This window comes from Rhinopithecus roxellana, chromosome 13 (assembly GCF_007565055.1).
Source record: "Rhinopithecus roxellana isolate Shanxi Qingling chromosome 13, ASM756505v1, whole genome shotgun sequence".
NCBI classification, from domain to species: domain Eukaryota; kingdom Metazoa; phylum Chordata; class Mammalia; order Primates; family Cercopithecidae; genus Rhinopithecus; species Rhinopithecus roxellana.
In genome coordinates, this window is record NC_044561.1 from 24,701,686 (window position 1) to 24,723,285 (window position 21,600).

Consider the following 21,600-nt stretch of genomic DNA (forward strand, 5'->3'; position numbering starts at 1 on the left):
CGGAGGGCTTGTTAAACCCCAGATGGCTAGACACCACCCCCAAAGGTGCTGATTCAGCCACTCTGGGATGGAGCCTGGAAACGTGCATTTCTTACAAATCCCCAGGTGATGCTGATGCTGCTGGCCTGGGACCGCAGTTTGAGAAGCACAGACCCACTTCATTCTTATCACTGCGGGGAACCAGAGCAGCACTGACTGGCAGAGAGGCCAAAAGATGCTTTTCCCTCATCACCATCACAGCAGCTGATTCTTGTGCAGCACACATTGAGCTTCCTAAGTGCTAGGAACTTCCCTGAGCATCTCACACACACCTCAATTCGGCCCTCAGTATAGTCCTAGGAAGATCATGTTATTTTATGTATTTACAGATGGGGAAAGTGAGGTTCAGAGAGGTATAGTCACATGACCAGTGCCACCCGGCTTCTCAGTGCCAGAGCAGGTCTGAACCCTTGCAGTCTGGCTGCAGAGCCCAGGCTCTGAAACTCTATTCTACATCATTCCAAGGTGTGAGCTACTTGAGTACAGAAGGCCAGTGGGGTTGCCTATAATATTTTCATTATTCATGGTCTCATCTTTTTTCTCTTTCTGCCAAGTACTATACTTGAGTTTACAAGTTCACATAAACTGGAGGCACATACAACAAGACTCCATTCTAGTGGTAGTAGTAATTAAGAATAACAATCCAAAGGTAACAGCAGTTAAAGTTTATTGAGCAATTACTATGTGCCATGTACTGTACTAAGTGCACATCATTTCATCTCACTTTCACCCAGCTACTAAGAGGTAGAGGTGGAATTCGAACATATATTTTATTTGTTACCACAGCCATGTGGTTTTCTCTCTATTGTGCAGCTACAGAGAGGAAATTCAGTCTACAGGGATCTCTGAAGATGGTGACCCTAAATGGGTCAGTGCTTCAAGTTCGACTTGGCCTTTGGTCCCCAAAACCTCAGTGGCTGGGCCCTGGTCATGCCCTGTCTGCTGACCTGTGAAAGTGAATTCCTCCAGAAACAAGACAGGTTGAAAGCATGAACCGGCCCAGGAGGGCTTGGACAACCTCATGGCTACCTAGTGCAAGGCTGACCTCATGGATAATTTGATGTCAATGTCCCAGAAACAGTCATAACATCTTGCAAAGCCTCAGTTAAAGTCTCACTGCTCAGGCTGGATCCTTGGGCCAGGTGCACCAGCATCATCCTGAGGGACATGCAGACCCTATGCCCGCTCCAGACCTGTTGGATCAGACTCCGCATGTAAACAGCATGCAGTACCTTCAACTTCTTGAATTCCTGGCGAGACAGAAAGCCCTTGCAAGCCGCCTGGAAGAGAACGATGCTCTGAGATACCAGCTTCTCTCGTTGCCTCTCAAGCCTGGAGATCACACCTGCCTTGAGAAAAACCTGGGGAGAGGGAAGGTTTCAGGTGAGTCCTCTGCTGAAGAAGGTTGTCTACAATGGGAAGTGCTTGCAACTCAGACCCCACTTCTCTTGCACGCACCTACAATATTTGTTGGCAGTTACCCTTTAATTGGGAGGTGGGGGAAGTCTAAATTATCAAAGCATTTTGTCTGCTGATGGCTCCTCTCTCCCTCCCCCTAGGCCCTGGATACTCAGTGTGGGCCACACACCAGCAGCATTGGCACCACCTGGGTGATTGTCAGAAATGCAGAATCTCGTACTCCATTCCAGACCTGCTAAATCAGAACCTGTATTTTAACATGATCCCCCGGGGATTCCTGTTCACATTCCTCTGAGAAGCACTGCTAGGATGGACTTGCCTAAACTGTTCTGTACACGGTCACCACCTGGAAAGTGTAGTACATGCAGAGTCCCAGACCCCAGGAAAGGCTGGGTGGTGGGTTTAAGGCCAGGCCTGGGAATGTGAATATTTCGATTAAGCACCCCCAGCAATCTGAGTGAAGCAGTGGCTTAGAAACAACTCACTCCAGCTGGGCACGGTAGCTCACGTCTGTAATCCCAGCACTTTGGGAGGCCAAGGTAGGCGGATCACCTGAGGTTGGGAGTTCGAGACCAGCCTGACCAACATGGAGAAACTCTGTCTCTACTAAAAATACAACATTAGCCAGGCGTGGTGGCAGGTGCCTGTAATCCCAGCTACTCCGGAGGCTGAGGCAAGAGAATCACTTGAACCCGGGAGGCAGAGGTTGTGGTGAGCCGAGATAGTGCCACTGCACTCCAGCCTGGGCAACAAGAGCAAAACTGCCTCAAAAAAAAAAAAAAAAAGAAAGGAAAGAAAAAAAGAAACATCTCAGTCCAGCCTTGTAAGGACGGGCAGAGACAGTGGGGGGAGGGATGACAGTCCTCTTGGTCTGGAGAGGATGGGGTTGGGCTGGTGCCACCCATGGAGGTGCTGAGGGATCTAGCAGGAAACAGCTCTTGGTACACGATTTCCAGGCCGTAGCTCATCAATAATGGATGATGGCCTCTGCAGCACTCTGATCAATGCCTCCTTGGCACCCCACAGAGCCACCTTCTAGTAGACTGCAGGGAACAGGAATGAGGGAAGCTGGGACCCCAGGACTGACTGTCGGCAAAAGATCAAGGCAGAGAGTCCTGGAGGTTTGTATTAAATGCTTTTCTATGAGAACCTGAAGCTTCTGCGCCAGGCCTGCTCCTGCCGATGTGTAAGGGTAGTTCTGGTTTGGTGTGGTCGTTTTCTCATCTTCCGAGAGGCAGAGGAAAAATGCTCTTATGGTGGGATTTGAGTCAGTGACAGGGGAAGGAGTCATTTTTCTGATGCCCTTATGCTGCTTATTTCTAAAAAGAGTCCCATGTGTTACTTCGTCACATGTGGTTTATAATCACAAAGGGGGTTATCCGGAGACACTGGATAACTCTATATTAATTGATGACATTATCATTTAATGGATAACATTTAGGGGGCACTTACTGTGTTTTGGAACTGGACTCAACAACCACTTGACATGCAGGTAAAACGCTTCACATGCCTAATCCTATATGGTAGTTATTATGATTCTCACATTTTATGGAGGAAAAAAACTAAGGCTTAAAAAAAAAAGGCATTTGCCCACGATCCTTTACAAGCAAGTGGCAACACCAGGATTTATTTTCCTCTATCTGACTTCAGACAAGACTACAATGATCACTGAATAGGGTGAACATTTGCACGGCATCTACATTTTCCAAAGTGCTTTCTCCTAGGTCTCTTTTTAATACTCAAACAGCTCTATGAGGAATCTACTGGCTTAGGCAGGTTACGAAATTGACTCAAGTTTACACAATCAGTTGCCAACAAAGCTGAGACCTGAGCCCAGAACTTCAGGTTTATTTCCTGCAGCCATTCTCAATGTCTGTCAATATGAGGCTGCCTTTTCTCATTCATTATGATACAAGCACTTGAAGTGTGAGGTTCAATTGCAATTTGATTCCAGGTGGAACAACGGGTCTCGATCGATTCTCCATTACCCTAAACCTATTTTTCGTAATGGAGACCACTCATCTCCGACCATCCTGCACTACGCCTTTTCTCAATGGGAAAATAAAAATTAGCACACTCAGTCGGTACTAACTCTGTTTCCTAACCCTCCATGGCTTTGCAGAACACTTCCTATCAGACAGGGCCACCAAGGCCATTACTCTCATTGAAATAAAGACACGATTGGCTCATTACCTATCAGATTGCTTCAATAATGACTGTATTAATTTCACAAGCTAGTGAGTTCCAAAAGCTGCTATAAAAAAAAAAAATCGATGATCAAAGTGATGACAGCACCAGTTCGTATTTGACAGCACCAGTTCGTACATTACAATAGATGGCAGGTGCTGCCAAAACCACTATTGATTATGAAGCTTTCATTAAAAAGATAATTGGAAACAACCATACACAGAATGGGCATAAGCCTGTGCAGAATCTTATCTCAATTTCTCCCTTTTTTTCTTTTTTTTGCCACTTAAAGAGCATACTGCCGACCAGAAGGCCGACTGTATGTGGAATCACACCTTTTCCACAAATGCCATGGCCCTCGGCACAAGCCTTGATAAGGCACCAGAGGCTGAAAAATCACGAAGAAAAATCTAAATTATTTGCTTTTCATGGGTCCAGCAGCTTATCGGATGCAAACAGCGTGTAACATCCCCAAAGCTCCACCTTTAAGGAATCCACAGGGGACACAACTGTGTGAACTGTTTTTCCTCTAAAAATGCAGAAGGCCCAGGTTTTTAAAAAATCTGATATGGCAACAGCTTCCATATCTGGTACTGCCGAGGAATTAGCTCCTCTCCTCTTAGTCACGTTACAGATTAGAGGAGTTTAATTCTTTATTAAGAATTAAATGCGCCGGGCGCGGTGGCTCAAGCCTGTAATCCCAGCACTTTGGGAGGCCGAGACGGGCGGATCACGAGGTCAGGAGATCGAGACCATCCTGGCTAACACGGTGAAACCCCATCTCTACTAAAAATACAAAAACTAGCCGGGCAAGGTGGCGGGCGCCTGTAGTCCCAGCTACTCGGGAGGCTGAGGCAGGAGAATGGCGTAAACCCGGGAGGCAGAGCTTGCAGTGAGCTGAGATCTGGCCACTGCACTCCAGTCCGGGCGACAGAGCGAGACTCCGCCTCAAAAAAAAAAAAAAAAAAGAATTAAATGCTATCCTGTTTGATAAGCCTCTTGCCCCACTGACAAATGTATTCAGCAAGCAGTGGCAGACATCACCTGTTAAATGACACTTTATGGATCCCCACAGTCATCTTGGGAGGTAGAAAGTAATGGCCTCATTTTACAGATGAGATAACTGAGGCTCAGGGAAGTTAAACCAGTCACTCAAGATTCACGCAGTTAGGAAGTGGTGGTGGTGCCTGGGTGCGGACTAGGTCAGCCGATTCTCTTGTGCCCTGAGTTTCATAGCCTTCTCCATTATTACGTGCCAATCCCACAAAGCATAAGATGCTGCATCTGCCCCTAACGCTCTCAGTCTATCCCCCAGCCTGGCCTCCAAAAGGACACATTGACCTTGATTTGCTCTTGACAGTTTCTCAGTCAATACCAAGTATTATTCAACAATAATCATGTTTTATTATCTGAATGTTTAGGCGTACAGACTTCTTGCTCCTGCCACTGTAAACTGTGTGTAACGACTGTTTTCTTTCTTCTTCTGCAAGAGCTACCAGGATTATAGGCACTGATTTTCACATTTATGACATAACTGCGTCATTATCTAGACCAGTGGTTCTCAGACTTGAGTGCACTGGAATCACCTAGAGGGCTTGTTATACAGACTGCTAGCCCTGTCCCCCTCCAGAGTTTCTGATTTACTAGGTCTGGGGTGGAGCCCGAGAATGTGTTTCTAGCAAGCTCTTGGGTGATGCTGATGCTGCTGGTCCAGGGCCCATACTTTGAGAACTGCTGGGCTAGAAGGATGAAGTTCCTGGAGACGAAGAACAATTCCCCAGATTCAGGACCGTAAAGACCTATCTGTAAAGAATATGTCATGTACAGTCATGCACTGCATAACATTTCAGTCAACAATAGGCGCATGCATATATAACAGTGATCCCATAACATTATAACACCACACATTTACTCTACTTTTTCTATGTTTAAATACTCAGATCCTTACCATTGTATTACAGCTGCCTATGGTATTCAGTGCAGTCACATGCTGTACAGGTTTGCAGCCAGGAGCAAGAGTCTGTGGCATCTACCAGGTGCGTAGTCGGCTATCCCATCTGTGTTTGTGTGAGTACGCTCTGTGATGTTCCCACAATGAAGAAATTGCCTACCCACTCATTTCTCAGAATGCATCCCCATTGTTAAACCACACATGACCGTATTTCCATTCATAAACAATAGGACCCAGAGTGTGTGGAAAAGGCCCCAGGCATTTGGGCCAATGCAGGTTTGCATGGAGTCTGAACCTTTGGCTATAGATGGGACCTTGAAAAGAGGCTTATTTCCCAGGGCACAGCTTCCTCATCTGTAAAGCAGGAACACACCTGATATCTCACAGAAGACTGTGAGTGAGGATCAAAGAACAAAATGTGAAGTTGCCTCGCATAGTACCTGGCTTGAATGGGAGTCCAGTAACTGACAGGTTTATCGTCTCTATTGAAAAAGCCTTCAAAGACTTGAGATGTTGCAACTCCTATCAGGAGAAATTATCTTGAGATCACAGCGGAATAATAGCTTCCACCATATACCTTAGCAGGACCAAGAGGCCAGTGGGGAGACACTAGCATGTTTAGGGTGGGCTGAGGGCTGGTAGCCAGTGTAGATGACTGTAAGCTCCCTGAGGAAAGGACCGCTCTCAGGGATGCATATGACAGGGAGGGCTCCATGAAGTACAAATAGCCAATAATGCCACCCTTGTGGGCTCCTGGAGAGCAGGACCCTCCCAGCACCTCACATAGCTCCTGGAGGTGGAAGGCAATTGACAAAGGTTTCTTAGATGGCATTAGTCAACCAGTAAGTAACTAGTTGGGGAAATGTGTGGAGTGGTCTTTCTTTTGGTCTGTTCCTCTCCAGTCTTCCTTCCTTCCTTCTTTCTTTCCTTCCTTCCTTTTTTTTTTTTTTTCTTTTTAGACAGAGTCTCGTTCTATTGCCCAGGCTGGAGTGCAGTGGCGCAATCTCGGCTGACTGCAACCTTTGCCTCCTGGGTTCAAGCGATTCTCCTGCCTCAGCCTCCCAAGTTGCTGGGATTACAGGCGCACACCACCACACCCAGATTAATTTTTATATTTTTAGTAGAGACGAGGGTTTCACCATGTTGGCCGGGCTGGTCTCTAACTCCTGACCTCAGGTGATCCGCCTGCTTGGCCTCCCAAAGTGCTGAGATTACAGGCGTGAGCCAACACGCCCAGCCTCTAGGTTGTATTTCTAAACTGTGTCCCTTTCCCCTGTCCCACCTCCTTGGTCCTTGAGTTTAGGATCTCCGTGCCCCACTTGCCAAACTATCAGCCATGGAACACTAGCTCCAGAAGACGGTACTGGGTATTCCACACAAACAAAAGGCGAAGGGGTTCCACAGTCAAATAGTTTGAGAATCCCTAAACACCATGTTTCCCACCTGGAAAACTTCAGCGCATATAAGCATATCAGGGAAGTGTGAAACTCTGCTATAAACTTTTGAGCATATTTGGAAGAGCTTTTGGCTCAACACTAGTTTGGGAAAAGCTATTTCTGTCAACTTGAATAATCACGGGCTTTCTTCTCAAGCCCCTTCTTTCTTTTCCCTTACTGCTGCTCGTTAGCTCTGACGACAGCTGTGTTAGAGCTGGTTGCAAAGTAGAAGTTAAAAGGCTGTGAGTGAAGACGAACAGTTCTTCCCAGGTTTAATGGCAGCTCTTTCTGAGGCTTGGAAGGTCATCTTGAGGACCAGGATGCTAATTCTTCCAGACCACTTGGGGTCCCCAGGAGTGAAGCCTCCAATAAATGATATTTCCCAGTGTGATTTCAACCCATATTATGACATTTTATCTTCATGACCTTGTCAGATAGGCAGGGCAGAAAATCACTAGCTCTTCTTTCAGTTTGGGAAAAGGAGACATACAGAGATAATGGACAATGGAGGTAGGACAAGAATCAGGTCATCTCTGGGTCCCTGACGTGATGGGCAGAATGTTGTAAGAAAGCGGCTCTACTCACTTGGCTGTGCCCCAGAGCCACCGCCTTCTTTTCCAGATCCAGGGTCTCCAAGAGCTCCTCCACGGCCTGGGGAGAAAAGAAGAGAGAAGTTAGAGAGCAGAGAAGGTAGGAGGATCCTAAAGGGGAAAGTCAAGCTGGCTCGATGGCTGATGCGCCAGGACAGAGGATGACCCCACCTGTCTGTGAGTTTCGGCTAACAGAGCCCCACCTCACACAGGAAGGTGCAGATGCTGAGCACCTACTGTATGCCATCCACTCTACCTTCACACACACACCTATTTGTTCCATCCTCCTATTTTACAGAGCAGAAAACCAAAGATACGAAATGAAATAAAGGATGCAGCTGTTAGGGAAAACAGTACAGAGGTTCCTCAAATAATTAAACACAGAATTACCAGATGATCTGGCCATTCCACTTGTGTGTATATACCAAAATGAATTGAAATCAGGGTCTTGAAAGGAGATTTATACATTTATATTCTTAGCAGCATCATTCACAATACCCAAAAGGGGGAAACAACCCAAATGTCCACTGATGGATGAATGGGTAAACACGATGTGGTCTATCCATACAACGGAATATCATTCCGCCTTAAAAAGGAAGGAAATTCTGACACATGCTACAACATGGATGAACCTCAAGGACATTAGTCCAAGCCAAAGAAGTCAGTCACAAAAGGACAAGTACTGCATGATTCCACTTATAAATGAGGTACTTAGAGTAACCAAATTCATGGAGACAGAATAAAGAATTATGGTGGCTAGAGGGTGGAGAGAGGGGGAAATGAAGGCTTATTGTTTAATGGGTATAGCATTTCAGTTTTGCAAGAGGAAGAGCATCGTGCAGATGGATGTTGTGATAGTCGCACCACATTGAGAATATACTTCTTGCCACTGAACTCTATGCTTAAAATGGTTAAGATGGGCCAGGCGTGGTGGCTCACGCCTGTAATCCCAGCACTTTGGGAGGCTGAGACGGGCGGATCACGAGGTCAGGAGATCGAGACCACCCTGACTAACACAGTGAAACCCTGTCTCTACTAAAAATACAAAAAATTTAGCCGGGTGTGGTGGCAAGTGCCTGTAGTCCCAGCTACTCGGGAGGCTGAGGCAGGAGAATGGCGTGAACCCGGGAGGCGGAGCTTGCAGTGAGCCGTGATTGCACCACTGCATTCCAGCCTGGGCGACAGAGTGAGATTCCGTCTCAAAAAAAAAAAAAAAAAGGGTTAAGATTATATATTTTAATACACACACACACACCAAAAACTAAATGAAGGGGCTTTTTTTTTTTTTTCAAGATTACAAGTTTGCACACAGGGCAGAGACAGATTCCCATTAAGTTCTTTCTGGCCACACCTATGTCTTGAACTGTAGTGCATGCCTAGTAATTCACTAAGTCCTCCTGTGACAGCCTCCCCGCTCTATGCTTCTCTCATTGCACTTCCTGGTGACTGCCTCTTTCCCACAAATATTTGCTAAATAAATGACATGGTCACTAACCTCACCTGCCTGACCTACATTATGGCAGAGGAACCTGTGTTTTCTGTACTGCACTATAGTACTATTCTTTTTTTTTTTTTTTTTTTTGAGACGGAGTCTTGCTCTGTCGCCAGGCTGGGATTCTCCTGCCCTAGCCTCCCAAGTAGCTGGGGCTACAAGCATGTGCCACCACGCCCGGCTAATTTTTGTATTGTTAGCAGAGACAGGGTTTCACTATGTTAGCCAGGATGGTCTCCATCTCTTCATCTCAGGATCCACCTGCCTCAGCCTCCCAAAGTGCTGGGATTACAGGTGTGAGCCACTGTGCCCAGCCTATAGTACTGTTCTATAGACACAGTAGGAGCTCAATAGATAGGATGACTGAATGAATAAACACCCAAACCAGAGAGATTCCACAAGGAGGAAAAGCGGCCCCATGCAGGAGAAACAATTTTACTCAAAGAGATTTCTGGATGCAGCATGGACCAATCGCCGTTTAATGGAATCTTCCCCTTGTCAAATAGTTGTACAGGCTTTGAAACAATCAGCCAGTGATTTGGATTCTCAGATAAACCCAGGTTGTGCCTGGTTGCTTAGTGACTGCCGATTCCCCTCCCACCCACCCTCATACCACCCCTCACTGGTCTTTCATTCACTGAAAATCAGAAACTCTATTTTAAGAATAAACTGTCAGAAAAGTAATTGCAATGCTCAGGAAGCAAAAGGTATTATGAGGCTGGAGTAATTTAGTAAATGAGTTTCAATTCCATGGGTCAAAGGCATCACAAAAGACTTCCTAAGACTAAAAAAAAAAAAAAAAAAAAAAAAAAAAAAAAAAAAAATCCCTATTAAAAGTCTAGCCCCAGACTTCAATCATGGAGGAAACTCCATCTTCTGACCTCCTGGAAGAACATTCCATGACACTCTTCCAAAATTTCGGTGGTTTCACTTATCACATTTTAGCCAAACATGTTCCAAGGGAGCTGTAGGTGGTAGAAATGAATAAAACCAATATATCCAAAATATAAGGCCTTTTTTCTCTGCACAAGAAGAAAAAAACAAATAAAAAATTGACTGAAGATAAGATGGATGGATTTTTAAAAGGAAATATGAGACCAATGAAATTTTTCTAAGGGTACCTTGAAGGTAAAGTCTATGGCAGATGTTTTGGGGGGAAAAAATCACGATCCAGAGTTAGATCCATCTGGGTTCAGATCTTGGTTTTATCACTTCATAAACTGTGTGGCCTTGGGGAAGTGCTTTACTCTGAGCCTCAGACTCCATTCAGAAAGATGGGGACAATAACAGCACCTGTTTTAGAAAATTCTGAGGCTGTGCTTGTGCAGGGCTTTATATAGCACTGGGCACGTAGTAAGCACTCAATAAATGCTAGGAGTTATTGCATCCTCATAGTCACCTCTGTTTTGGTCAAAACCTTGGAATGGTGCTGCAAAACATGAATGAAGGCTCCCACTTCTCAGATACACTTCAAACCCTGCCAAAGCACGTGTTCAACCCACCGTAACTGAGTTTCCTTCCAGTGCAATGAAATGACTTGGCAAAGCTCACATGTTTAGGAAGTGATGGTAGCGGGTTTGAACCCAATGAATCAGCTCCTGATCTTCTCTCCACCCTCCAATACTGGGATCAGTTCCACCACTCACTAGCTGTGTGACCCTGAGCAGGTCTCTCCTCCTCTCTGGTCTTCAGTTTGCTTTCTACAACATGGGGTAATCACGCCTGTCCAACCAGGATGTAGTGGAGATTTAATAAGGTCATATAAGCAGCATGTAAGGGAGATATTTCCAGAATGGTGGAGGAAGGAGCTTAATAAATCCTCTCCCCCTCCCAAAACATGATAAAAATGGATAAAATTTCCAATCACCACGAGTTCAATACTCTGGAAATTGGACAATGGGATACGACAAATTGAGAAGCATTTATTCAAGAAAACCTATTGGATCTCAGGTAGAAACAATGAGAGTTTGTGGCAATATTGATTACAGGTTCTCCCACTCACCACCCAGCCCAGCTCTGTCTCTCTCTCTCTGCAACAGTCCTTCCAGGGTGAGGCAGCTGTGAAAAACAGCAGCTTTGCTTCCAGAAGGGGCTCACCTGTATGGGGCAAAGCATGGAAAAAACCCATGCCTGGGAGCACTGTCAGAAACACTAGCGATTTTGGCAGGAAACAAATGAGGAAGGCCAATGGCACAGCTAAGCCTAAGTTTGTTGTCCTGATTGAGGCAAGCACTAGCCCTTAAACAAGCCAGAAATTTAACAGGAGATACAGGAAATAGAACAGCCACGGTGGGCTTGATAAATTCCCATATATTCCTGGCTCCAGTCTAAACACAAGAACAAGAGAGACTGCAGAAGGCCCTGGCTATCTACATATCCCTATTTATTTGAACATGAAGCCATGTGTACAGGCAGAAAATATGTGAAAGGGCCAAACAGAAAGTAGAGGCTGAAGCACAACTGGGAACTACCTGAATGCTGAATGCATTTCCCAACCCCCACACGGATCCAACAGGATAATGGAAAAGGCTTAAATATTCAAGATGTTTGATAACAACCTCTGGTGACTCGAAGCTACATGGACACAGGAGCAACTCCTAGAAAGTCAGCTTTAAAATAAAAACCCAAATTTTTAAAAATTGGGCAGAGATATCAGTGGTCCCACATTGTGAGGAGACAGATTCCGTAATTTTAGTCAAGACAAGTTATAATACTAAATGATGAAGAAAAGATCAGAATGAAGAGTTACTATAACATATCATCTAAGATGGGCAGTCTTCAGCAAAAATGATAGGATGTGCAATAAACATAAAATTGTTATCCAAACTAAGGGTGAGGGGAAACAGTAGAAGTATTTTTGTGGGTTCAGAATTTGGACTTAATGGCCAAAGACATCAAAACAGCTATTGTAAATACGTTCAAAGAACTAAAAGAAACAATGTTTAATGAATTAAAGGAGAGTGTAATAATAATGACTCCTTAAATACAAAATATCAATAACAAGAGATAAATTATTTTTAAAGATCCAAATGGAAATTCTTCATTTGAAAAGTAAATTAACTGAAATGATAAATTCACCAAAGGGGCTCAACAACAGATCCGAGATGTCAGATGAAAGAGTCAGCAGACTTGAAAACAGATCAATAGAAATTATCCAATTTGAAGAACAGAGAGAAATAGGAAGGAGGAAAAATAAATAGAGTCTCAGAGACATGTATGGCAAATTGAGCATGCCAATATATGCACAATAGGAGTCTCAGAAGAAGAGGAGAAAGACAAATATTTTAATTTGTTTGTTTGTTTGTTTGTTTGTTTATTTTTGAGACGGAGTTTCGCTCTGTTGCCCAGGCTGGAGTGCAGTGGTGTGATCTCGGCTCATTGCAAGCTCCGCCTCCTGGGTTCATGCCATTCTCCTGCCTCAGCCTCCCGAGTAGCTGGGACTACAGGCGCCCGCCACCACGCCTAGCTAATTTTTTGTATTTTTAGTAGAGACCAGGTTTCACCATGTTAGCCAGGATAGTCTGATCTCCTGACCTCATGATCTGCCCGCCTCAGCCTCCCAAAGTGCTGGGATTACAGGCATGAGCCACCGTGCCCAGCAAAAGATTTTAAAAGTATGGAAAATGATGGCTAGAAGCTTCCCAAATTTGACCCCCCTCCTCGCCCCCCAAAAAATCTATGCATCCTAGCAGGTCATTGAATTCCAAATAGAATAAACACAAAGAAGCCACTCCAAGATTTATTATAAACTATTGAAAATCTTGAAAGCAGAAAGAGGAATAACTTATTGTGTAAAGAGAAGCATTAAAACTATTAGTGGCTGACTTATCTTCAGAGACAATGAAGTCCAGAATGCAGTGAGATTACATGTTAGAAGTGCTGAAAGGAAAAAACAAACATGTCAATCAGGAATTCTGTATCTGGCAAAATTATTCTTCAAAACTGAAGGTGAAGTAAGGACCATCTCAGGTAAACAAAGGCTGAGAGAACTTATTGCTATGAGACCTGCCTTACTGTTTCACTTATATTAAAGGAAGTCCTTCAGGATGAAAGGTATCATATCACACGTAATTCAAATACTTAATGAACTAAAGAGCATGGGAAAATAAAAACACATAGGAAAATGTAAAAATCTTCATCCTACAGAACGGGAGAAAATGTTTGCAATCTACTCATCTGACAAAGGGCTGATATCCAGAATCTACAAAGAAGTCAAACAAATTTACAAGAAAAAAACAAACAACCCCATCAAAAAGTGGGCAAAAGATATGAGCAGACACTTCTCAAAAGAAGACATTTATGCAGCCAACAGACAAATGAAAAAATGCTCATCATCACTCGCCATCAGAGAAATGCAAATCAAAACCACAAAGAGATGCCATCTCACACCAGTTAGAATGGCAATCATTAAAAAGTCAGGAAACAACAGGTGCTGGAGAGGATGTGGAGAAATAGGAACACTCTGACACTGTTGGTGGGACTGTAAACTAGTTCAACCATTGTGGAAGACAGTGTGGCGATTCCTCAAGGATCTAGAACTAGAAATACCATTTGACCCTGCCATCCCATTACTGGGTATATACCCAAAGGATTATAAATCATGCTGATATAAAGACACATGCACACGTATGTTTATGGCAGCACTCTTCACAATAGCAAAGACTTGGAACCAACCCAAATGTCCATCAATGATAGACTGGATTAAGAAAATGTGGCACATATACACCATGGAATACTATGCAGCCATAAAAAAGGATGAGTTCATGTCCTTTGTAGGGACATGGATGAAGCTGGAAACCATCATTCTCAGCAAACTATCGCAAGGACAAAAAAACCAAACACTGCATGTTCTCACTCATAGGATGGGAACTGAACAATGAGATCACTTGGATACAGGAAGGGGAACATCACACACCGGGGTCTGTGGTAGGGTGGAGGGAGTGGGGAGGGATAGCATTAGGAGATACACCTAATGTAAATGATGAGTTAATGGGTGCAGCACATCAACATGGCACATGTATACATATATAACAAACCTGCACGTTGTGTACATGTACCCTAGAACTTAAAGTATAATAATAAAAGAAATCTTCATTTTTTTCTTTGCTTCCCTTAACTCACCTAAAAGACATAAGATTAAATAAAAGAAAATCATGAAGCTTTATTGTTGATTTTATAACATACATAGATGTGATTTGTAGTTATCCCTCAGTATCCACAGAGAATTGGTTCCAGGACCCCCAAAGGATACCAAAATCTGCAGATGCATTAGTCCTTTATATAAAATGGCATAGTATTTACAAATAACCTACTCATAATCTTCTGTATACTTTATCTCTAGATTACTTATAATACCTAATACAATGTAAAATGCCATACAGATAGTTATTATATTGTGTTGTTTAAGGAATCATGACAAGAAAATAAGTCTGTATATGTTCGGTACAGACACAACCATTCTTTTTTTTCCAAATATTTTCAGTAAGCTGTTGGTTCAGTTTGTGGATGTAGAACCCACAGATACATATGGAGGGTAGACTGTGTATAACAATAGTATCAATAAGGTAGGAGGAAGACACGAGCTATATTGGAGCAAAGGTTCTATATTTTCCCAGAATTAAGCTAATATTAATCTGAAGTGCAGCATCTTGAATTACAAAACATACTGTAATCCATAGAACAATCACTAGAAGGGGTATTCAAATGGCCCCCTGGAAAATATCTAGTTTACACAAAAGAAGGAAGTAAAGGAGGAGAGGACTAAAAGAAGGTGTGAAGCCCATATAGAAAATAGCAAAATGGCACGTGTAAATTATATTACAGATCAATATATTGAACACCTTAATAAAAAGGCAGATATTGTCCATTTGGATTTTGCAAAAAGAAGATTCAACTATATACCATCTGTAAGAGTTGCAGTTAGATGCAAAGGTAGGTTGGAAGGGGGAAAATGAAATAAGATCTATCATGTAAACACTAAACATAAGATAGCTGGAGTGACTATACTATTATCAGACAAATTTTGTTTTAAATTTTGTTTAAAATTGAAAACAAAAATCATTACTAGAAAGAAAGGGAGACATTTTATAGCAACAAAGGGTTAATCCATCCAGAAGATACAGCATTATAAATATGTCTGTACCCAACCACAGAGCCCCAAAACACGTGAAGCAAAAATGCATAGAATGACAGCATAAATAGAAAATTTAACATTAATAGTTGGAGAGCGTAATACCTGACTCTCAATAATTTTAATTTACAGAACAATTAAACATAAACGATAGCAATACGCCAGGCACAGTGGCTCACACCTGTTGTCCCAGGACTTTGGGACACTGAGGACAGAGGATTCCTGGAGCCCAGGAGGTCGAGACCAGACTGGGCAACACAGTGAGACCCTATCTCTAAAAAACAAAATCAGCCAGGTGTGGTGGCATATGCCTGTAGTCTGAGTAACTCAGGGGGCTGAAACAGGAGTATTGCTCGAGCCCAGGAAGTCAAGGCTGCAGTGAGCCATAATCGTGCCACTGCAATCCAGCCTGGGCAACAGAGCAAGACACCACCCTGTCTCAAAAAAAAGAAAAAAAAAAAATAGCAATGATATATAAGACTTGAACTATACTATTAACCAAATCGCCCCAACTAACATCTATAGACAACTCAACAACTGAAGAATACATGTTTTTTACAAGCACACCTTGAACACTCTCCTAGATATATAATATTAGGCCATAAAATAAGTCTCAATAAAACAAACAAACAAACAAAAATAAATGTAAAAGTACTGAAATTATATAAAATATGTTCTCAAACTAAAACAGAATTAAATTAGAAACCAACAAGAAAAAAGGTGAGAAAGCTCCAAATATGTAGAAATTAATACACTTCTTTTTTTTTTTTTTTTTTGAGACGGAGTCTCGCTCTGTCGCCCAGGCTGGAGTGCAGTGGCCGGATCTCAGCTCAATGCAAGCTCCGCCTCCCGGGTTCACGCCATTCTCCTGCCTCAGCCTCCCGAGTAGCTGGGACTACAGGCGCCGCCACCTCACCCGGCTACTTTTTTGTATTTTTTAGTAGAGACAGGGGTTTCACCGTGTTAGCCAGGATGGTCTCGATCTCCTGACCTCGTGATCCGCCCGTCTCGGCCTCCCAAAGTGCTGGGATTACAGGCTTGAGCCACCGCGCCCGGCCGGAAATTAATACACTTCTTAATAAACAATGGGTCAAAGAAGAAATCACACTAGGAATTAGAAAATATCTTGAACTAAATGAACATTTTTATGTAATGCAGCCAAAGTAGTACTTTGAGGAAAATGTATGCTTTAACCATGTATATTGGAAAAGGTGAAGGATTTTGAATCAATAATTTCAGCAAGATTCCATTTTAAGAAACCAGGAAAAGTAGAGAAAACTAAACTGAAATCAAGTGAAAGGAAGGAAATAATATAGAGTGGAAATCAATAGAAGACAATAGAACCAAAGAAAACAGAAAAACAGCAGAGAAAAAAATCAGTGAAATCAAAAGTTTGTCCTTTGAAAAGACAAAATTGACAAAATGTATTTACACTGACCAAGGAATAAAGAGGCAGAAAGAAAGAGATGCTACTAATTAGCACAGTCAGACCAAGAGAATGAATTTAGATTATGAAAATAAACTCTTTATTTATGGCCAATAAATGTTTGACAAAGGTTCCAACACAATTCACTGGGAGAAATAATAATAGTCTTTCCAACAAATGGTACTGGGACAATTGACAAATGGTACTGGGACAATTGAATATTCATATGCAAAAAAAAATGAATGCAGGCATGTATGTTACACAGTACACAAAATTAACTCACAACAGATCAAATGTCTACATGGAGGAGCTAAAACTACAAATCTTCTAGCGGAAAATGGGAGAATATCTTTGTAACCTAGGGGTAGGTAAAGAGTTCTCAGATATGAAAAAAGCACCAGTCACTTAAAAAATTAGTAAACTGAACTTCATAAAAATTAAAATCTCCGTGCATCACTATGAAAATGAAAAGACAAGCCACAGGCTGCAAGAAAATATTTTCAAAGACACATCTGATAAATAATTATGTCTAGAACAAATAAAGAACTACTACAACTCTACAAGATAAACAGCCTAATTAAAATAGGCAAAAAAAAATAGAGATTTCACAAAAAAAAGAGATAAAGTAGCTACTAGGCACATGCAAAAAAAAAAAAGTCAACATCATTAGGGAAAATGCAAATTAAAACCACAATGAAATGCCGCTTTGTATACAACAGGATGGCTGGAATCACAAAGGCAAACAATCCCAAGTATTGATAAGGGTAGAAAGTGAAACCCTCATACATCGCCAGTGAGGATGAACAATGGTAGAGCCACTTTGAAAAATAACTTGACAGTTTCTTTAAAAGTTATATTTAAAAGTTAAACATAAATTTACCATATAACCTAGCAATTCTCCTCCAAGAATGCACCCAAAAGAAGTAGAAACATGTTTTTACACAAAAACTGATGTGCAAATGGTTCACAACATCCTTTTTCATAATAGTCAGAAAATCAAAAACTATCCAAATGTAGTTTAGAGATGATCATTTGATTAAATATCTACTACTATTAATCAAAAAATACTTTATCTTGGGGCCGGGCGCGGTGGCTCAAGCCTGTAATCCCAGCACTTTGGGAGGCCGAGACGGGCGGATCACAAGGTCAGGAGATCGAGACCATCCTGGCTAATACGGTGAAACCCCGTCTCTACTAAAAAATACAAAAAACCAGCCGGGCGACGAGGCGGGCGCCTGTAGTCCCAGCTACTCAGGAGGCTGAGACAGGAGAATGGCGTCAACCCGGGAGGTGGAGCTTGCAGTGAGCTAAGAGCCGGCCACTGCACTCCAGCCTGGGCGGCAGAGCAAGACTCCGTCTCAAAAAAAAAAAAAAAAAAAAACTTTATCTTAACAATTATTTGAGGTTTTTAAGGCAAAGATTAAAGCCTTCATTGTACAGAAGGGGCATTAAAATCCATAGAAATAGTAAAATTTTACTATTTTTACAACAAAATCATAATTGATTACATTTATTATTTATTCTGTGTATATGAAAGTCACCATGTCAGTATCTTAAATTACTCAATCCTCCTATCAAGAGTATTAGAGACTATTAGTATGCCATTTTAAGATAATAAAACTAAGTCAAAGAAGGGCTGAGTGACTTGTCAAATGTCACACAGCCAGTGAGCAGATTAGGCACAGTGCGTGCTCAGAAAGCCCGACTCCAGAATCTGTATCCTTAACCTGTTAAGCTATCCCACCTCGAATTCACAACTGGTAAGATTCATTCAATGAAGCAGCCCAGGCATTGAGCATAGATGGGTCATCGTCTTCACTGTAAGTCAGCATTACACCTCAGCAAACATGGCTCTTGGCAAACCTGAGATCTCTCCGCCTTAAGTATGAACATTCCAATAGCCTGTGTCAAATCGAGCCCAGATTTTGGGGTCTAATAGATTTCAGTCACATCTAACCCACAGCCCCCACTTACACCGTTCCATTGTTTCCTAGAATTTTGCAAAGAGCTGTCTCTCCAATGTTGAAGAAGAGTGTAGCCAAAAAGCATATGGGCTGACATCTCACATTTGGCTGTATATGCATGCCAGACAGGCAGAGAGACTCCGGAAATGATGAAGAGCCATAGCTGCAAAGGGCTTCCCCACCTCACTCCTCAATGAACAGCTTGATATGAAGAATCTGTGTCTATAGAATAGGATGCTTATCCTGTGAACCATTTGGCTGCCATTCATATAGCACCTGCCCCATGAAGCCCACACCATGGTCCAATGGCTTCCATATGCTGAGCTCCTACAATGTACCAGACACTTTGCTATGCCATACTATATGTTGCCTATGGTCATACATCTATCAAGTATCAAGGGCGTGGATTCATAGAGAGAGATATGAAGAAGATACATTTGAACTCAAGTCTATCTGACTCTAAATCACATACTTTAACCACTGAACCTCTCTCACAAGTGGCCAAATCATTCCATAAGGGTGCTAACTGTGTCTGTTTTTTAACTATTTATGCTCAAGGCTATAAATGAAATGCCTGGAAAAAGGCAGAAACTATCCAAAAACCAAATGCACATGCACACACCAATGTAATTGGGTTGATAAAAATTAAGTGGAAAACATGTAAAATAATTAAAACAACAGACCCAGCTCACAGTATGTGGTGGTTCACACCTGCAATCCCAGCACTTTGGTAGACCAAGGTGGCTGGATCATCTGAGGTCAGGAGTTCAAGACCAGCCTGGCCAACATGGCAAAACCCAGTCTCTACAAAAATACAAAAATTAGCCAGACGTGGTGGCACGTGCCTGTAGTCCCAGCTACTCAGGAGGCTGAGGCAGGAGAATTGCTTGAACCCAGGAGGCAGAGGTTGCAGTGAGCCAAGATAGCACCACTGCACTCCAGCCTGGGCGACAGAGCGAGACTCTGTCTCAAAAAACAAACAAAACAATAGACCCAAACTGGAGGGAGACAGCAAGGTGAACAAGAAAGGGATGATGAATAAATTTCAGGAGCAAAGGTGGTGGGAGCCCCTGAATAATTATTCAGCACCTAGAGAGCAGACAGCTTCCTCTCTGGCCATGGGCTCATAAAGGTCTCCTCCCAGCAGACAAAGACTCTTGAGATGAATTCACAGGAAACTGGGAGTGTCCACCAGGGTGGGAGACAGAATAACAGTGGCCACCTTTGAGAAGATGGATTGACAGCCCTTAATTATGTTCTTCAGATCAAGTCCTCAGGGACAGAGATTTTGCCGGCTAAAATCAATCAACACTGTAGACACTCTGCGTGGAGGAGGGCAGGCCCAAGGGTTTCCTCACATCGATCAAAGAGGTTTGGCAACTCCTGCTTCAGCAGCAGAAAAATGGAAGGGACCAGAATCTGGGACTTAGCCAAGGTGAGTTGAAAGAGCGCCTTCACTGACCTGCCTGAAATTCCACCCTTGTATTCACTCTATGTAGGCTTCGGTGTAGGTTAAAGCATCATCTAACCAAAGGGAGTAGCCTGGGAGACAGGAATGGCACTGAAGATGATTACAGGGAGAAGACAGGGTCATTTGGGAGGCTTCAGTATGTGCCTGGGTGTCTAGAGGAGACAGAGGACTCTGGAATAGCCAGAGGTCAGCATGAGGACACTGCTTCCTAGAGAGGACCATGGAATGGGCAGCATGGACTTCGCTTCCTTCATAATTTTGCTGAAGCCAGTCCAAGTCATAAAGATCAGGTCTGCTATGCCATGCACCTGCTGAAACCCTTCAGAGGAGCATCACTGAACACCTGATAAAGCCCAGACTCTCCAGCTTGGCTAACAAGAACCCAGAATTTGCTTCTGTTAAAGCCCTCAGCCCCTTTTCTTGGCACTTGGCATCTTTTATGCTCCAGCACCATGAAACTATCTATGCACCTCCGTGACTCCAGATCTTTGCAATCCTGTACCTAACATGAGAATGTCCAGTAACCTTCCTCCTACTCAGTTCCTCCAGATAGTTTCACAGACCTCATCTCAAGCATCACCTACTTCTGGGACGTCTTCCCTGAGTGCCCCGCTCTCACCTCCCTTGGAAACATCAAATGTTTTAGTGGCATCTCCTGGGGTATACCAAAGCCAGCTCTATATGGAAGTTGCTGGTGCCTAGCACAGGATCTGGTGAAAAGCAGGCACTTGGTTAAAGTTGGATGAAATTAATGACAATTATTTAAAGTTAATATCCATGAATGGCATGTCCTGTAACAAACTGCACTAAATACTTTGCCTGCCTTCAGAGGGCTTCCATTCAAGTCCTGTGTGAACATGAAAAGATGCTCAACACCCCTAATCATGAGGGAAATGCAAATCAAAACCACATTGAGACACCATCTCATACCCATTAGCATGGCAACTATCAAAGAACAAAACAAAAAATAACACGTTGGCAAGAATGTGGAGAAATTGCCATCCATATGCAGTATTGGTGAAAATGCAAAATGGTACAGCTGCTATAAAAAACTGTATGGCAGCTCATCGAAAAATTTAAAATAGAATTACCATATGATCCAGCTATTCCACTTCTGGGTATATACCCCAAAAAACTGAAAGCAGGGTCTCACCAGGGCCTACTGGAGGGTAAAGGGTGGGAGGAGGGTGAGGACTGAGCAACTACCTATTGTGTACCATGCTTATTACCTGGGTGATGAACTTGTCTGTACACCAAACCCCTGTACCATGAAATTTACTTCTATAATAAACCTGTATGTACACCTCCCCTGAACCTAAAACAAGAGTTAAAAAAAAGAAAGTAGGGTCTTGAAGAGATATTTGTACATTCAACCCAGCAACCCCATTACTGGGTATATAGCTAAAGGAATAGAAATCATTCTATTGTAAAGACACATGCACATGCATGCTCATTGTAGCACAATTTGCAATAGCAAAGACATAGAATCCCCCTA

The 21,600-nt window shown here is 42.9% G+C and overlaps 1 protein-coding gene across 3 annotated transcripts in view; it reads right to left on the minus strand.

Moving 5' to 3' along the window:
* Positions 1–21,600, minus strand: part of MYO18B (myosin XVIIIB) — a 217,595-nt gene that overhangs the window by 162,363 nt on the left and 33,632 nt on the right. For all 3 annotated transcript variants that reach the window (XM_030915727.1, XM_030915728.1, XM_030915726.1), the window contains exons 10-11: positions 7,618–7,683; positions 1,272–1,400 (exon numbers count right to left, since the gene is read on the minus strand). In XM_030915727.1, the coding sequence (XP_030771587.1) occupies positions 1,272–1,400; positions 7,618–7,683 (195 nt within the window). The remainder of the gene's footprint in view (positions 1–1,271; positions 1,401–7,617; positions 7,684–21,600) is intronic.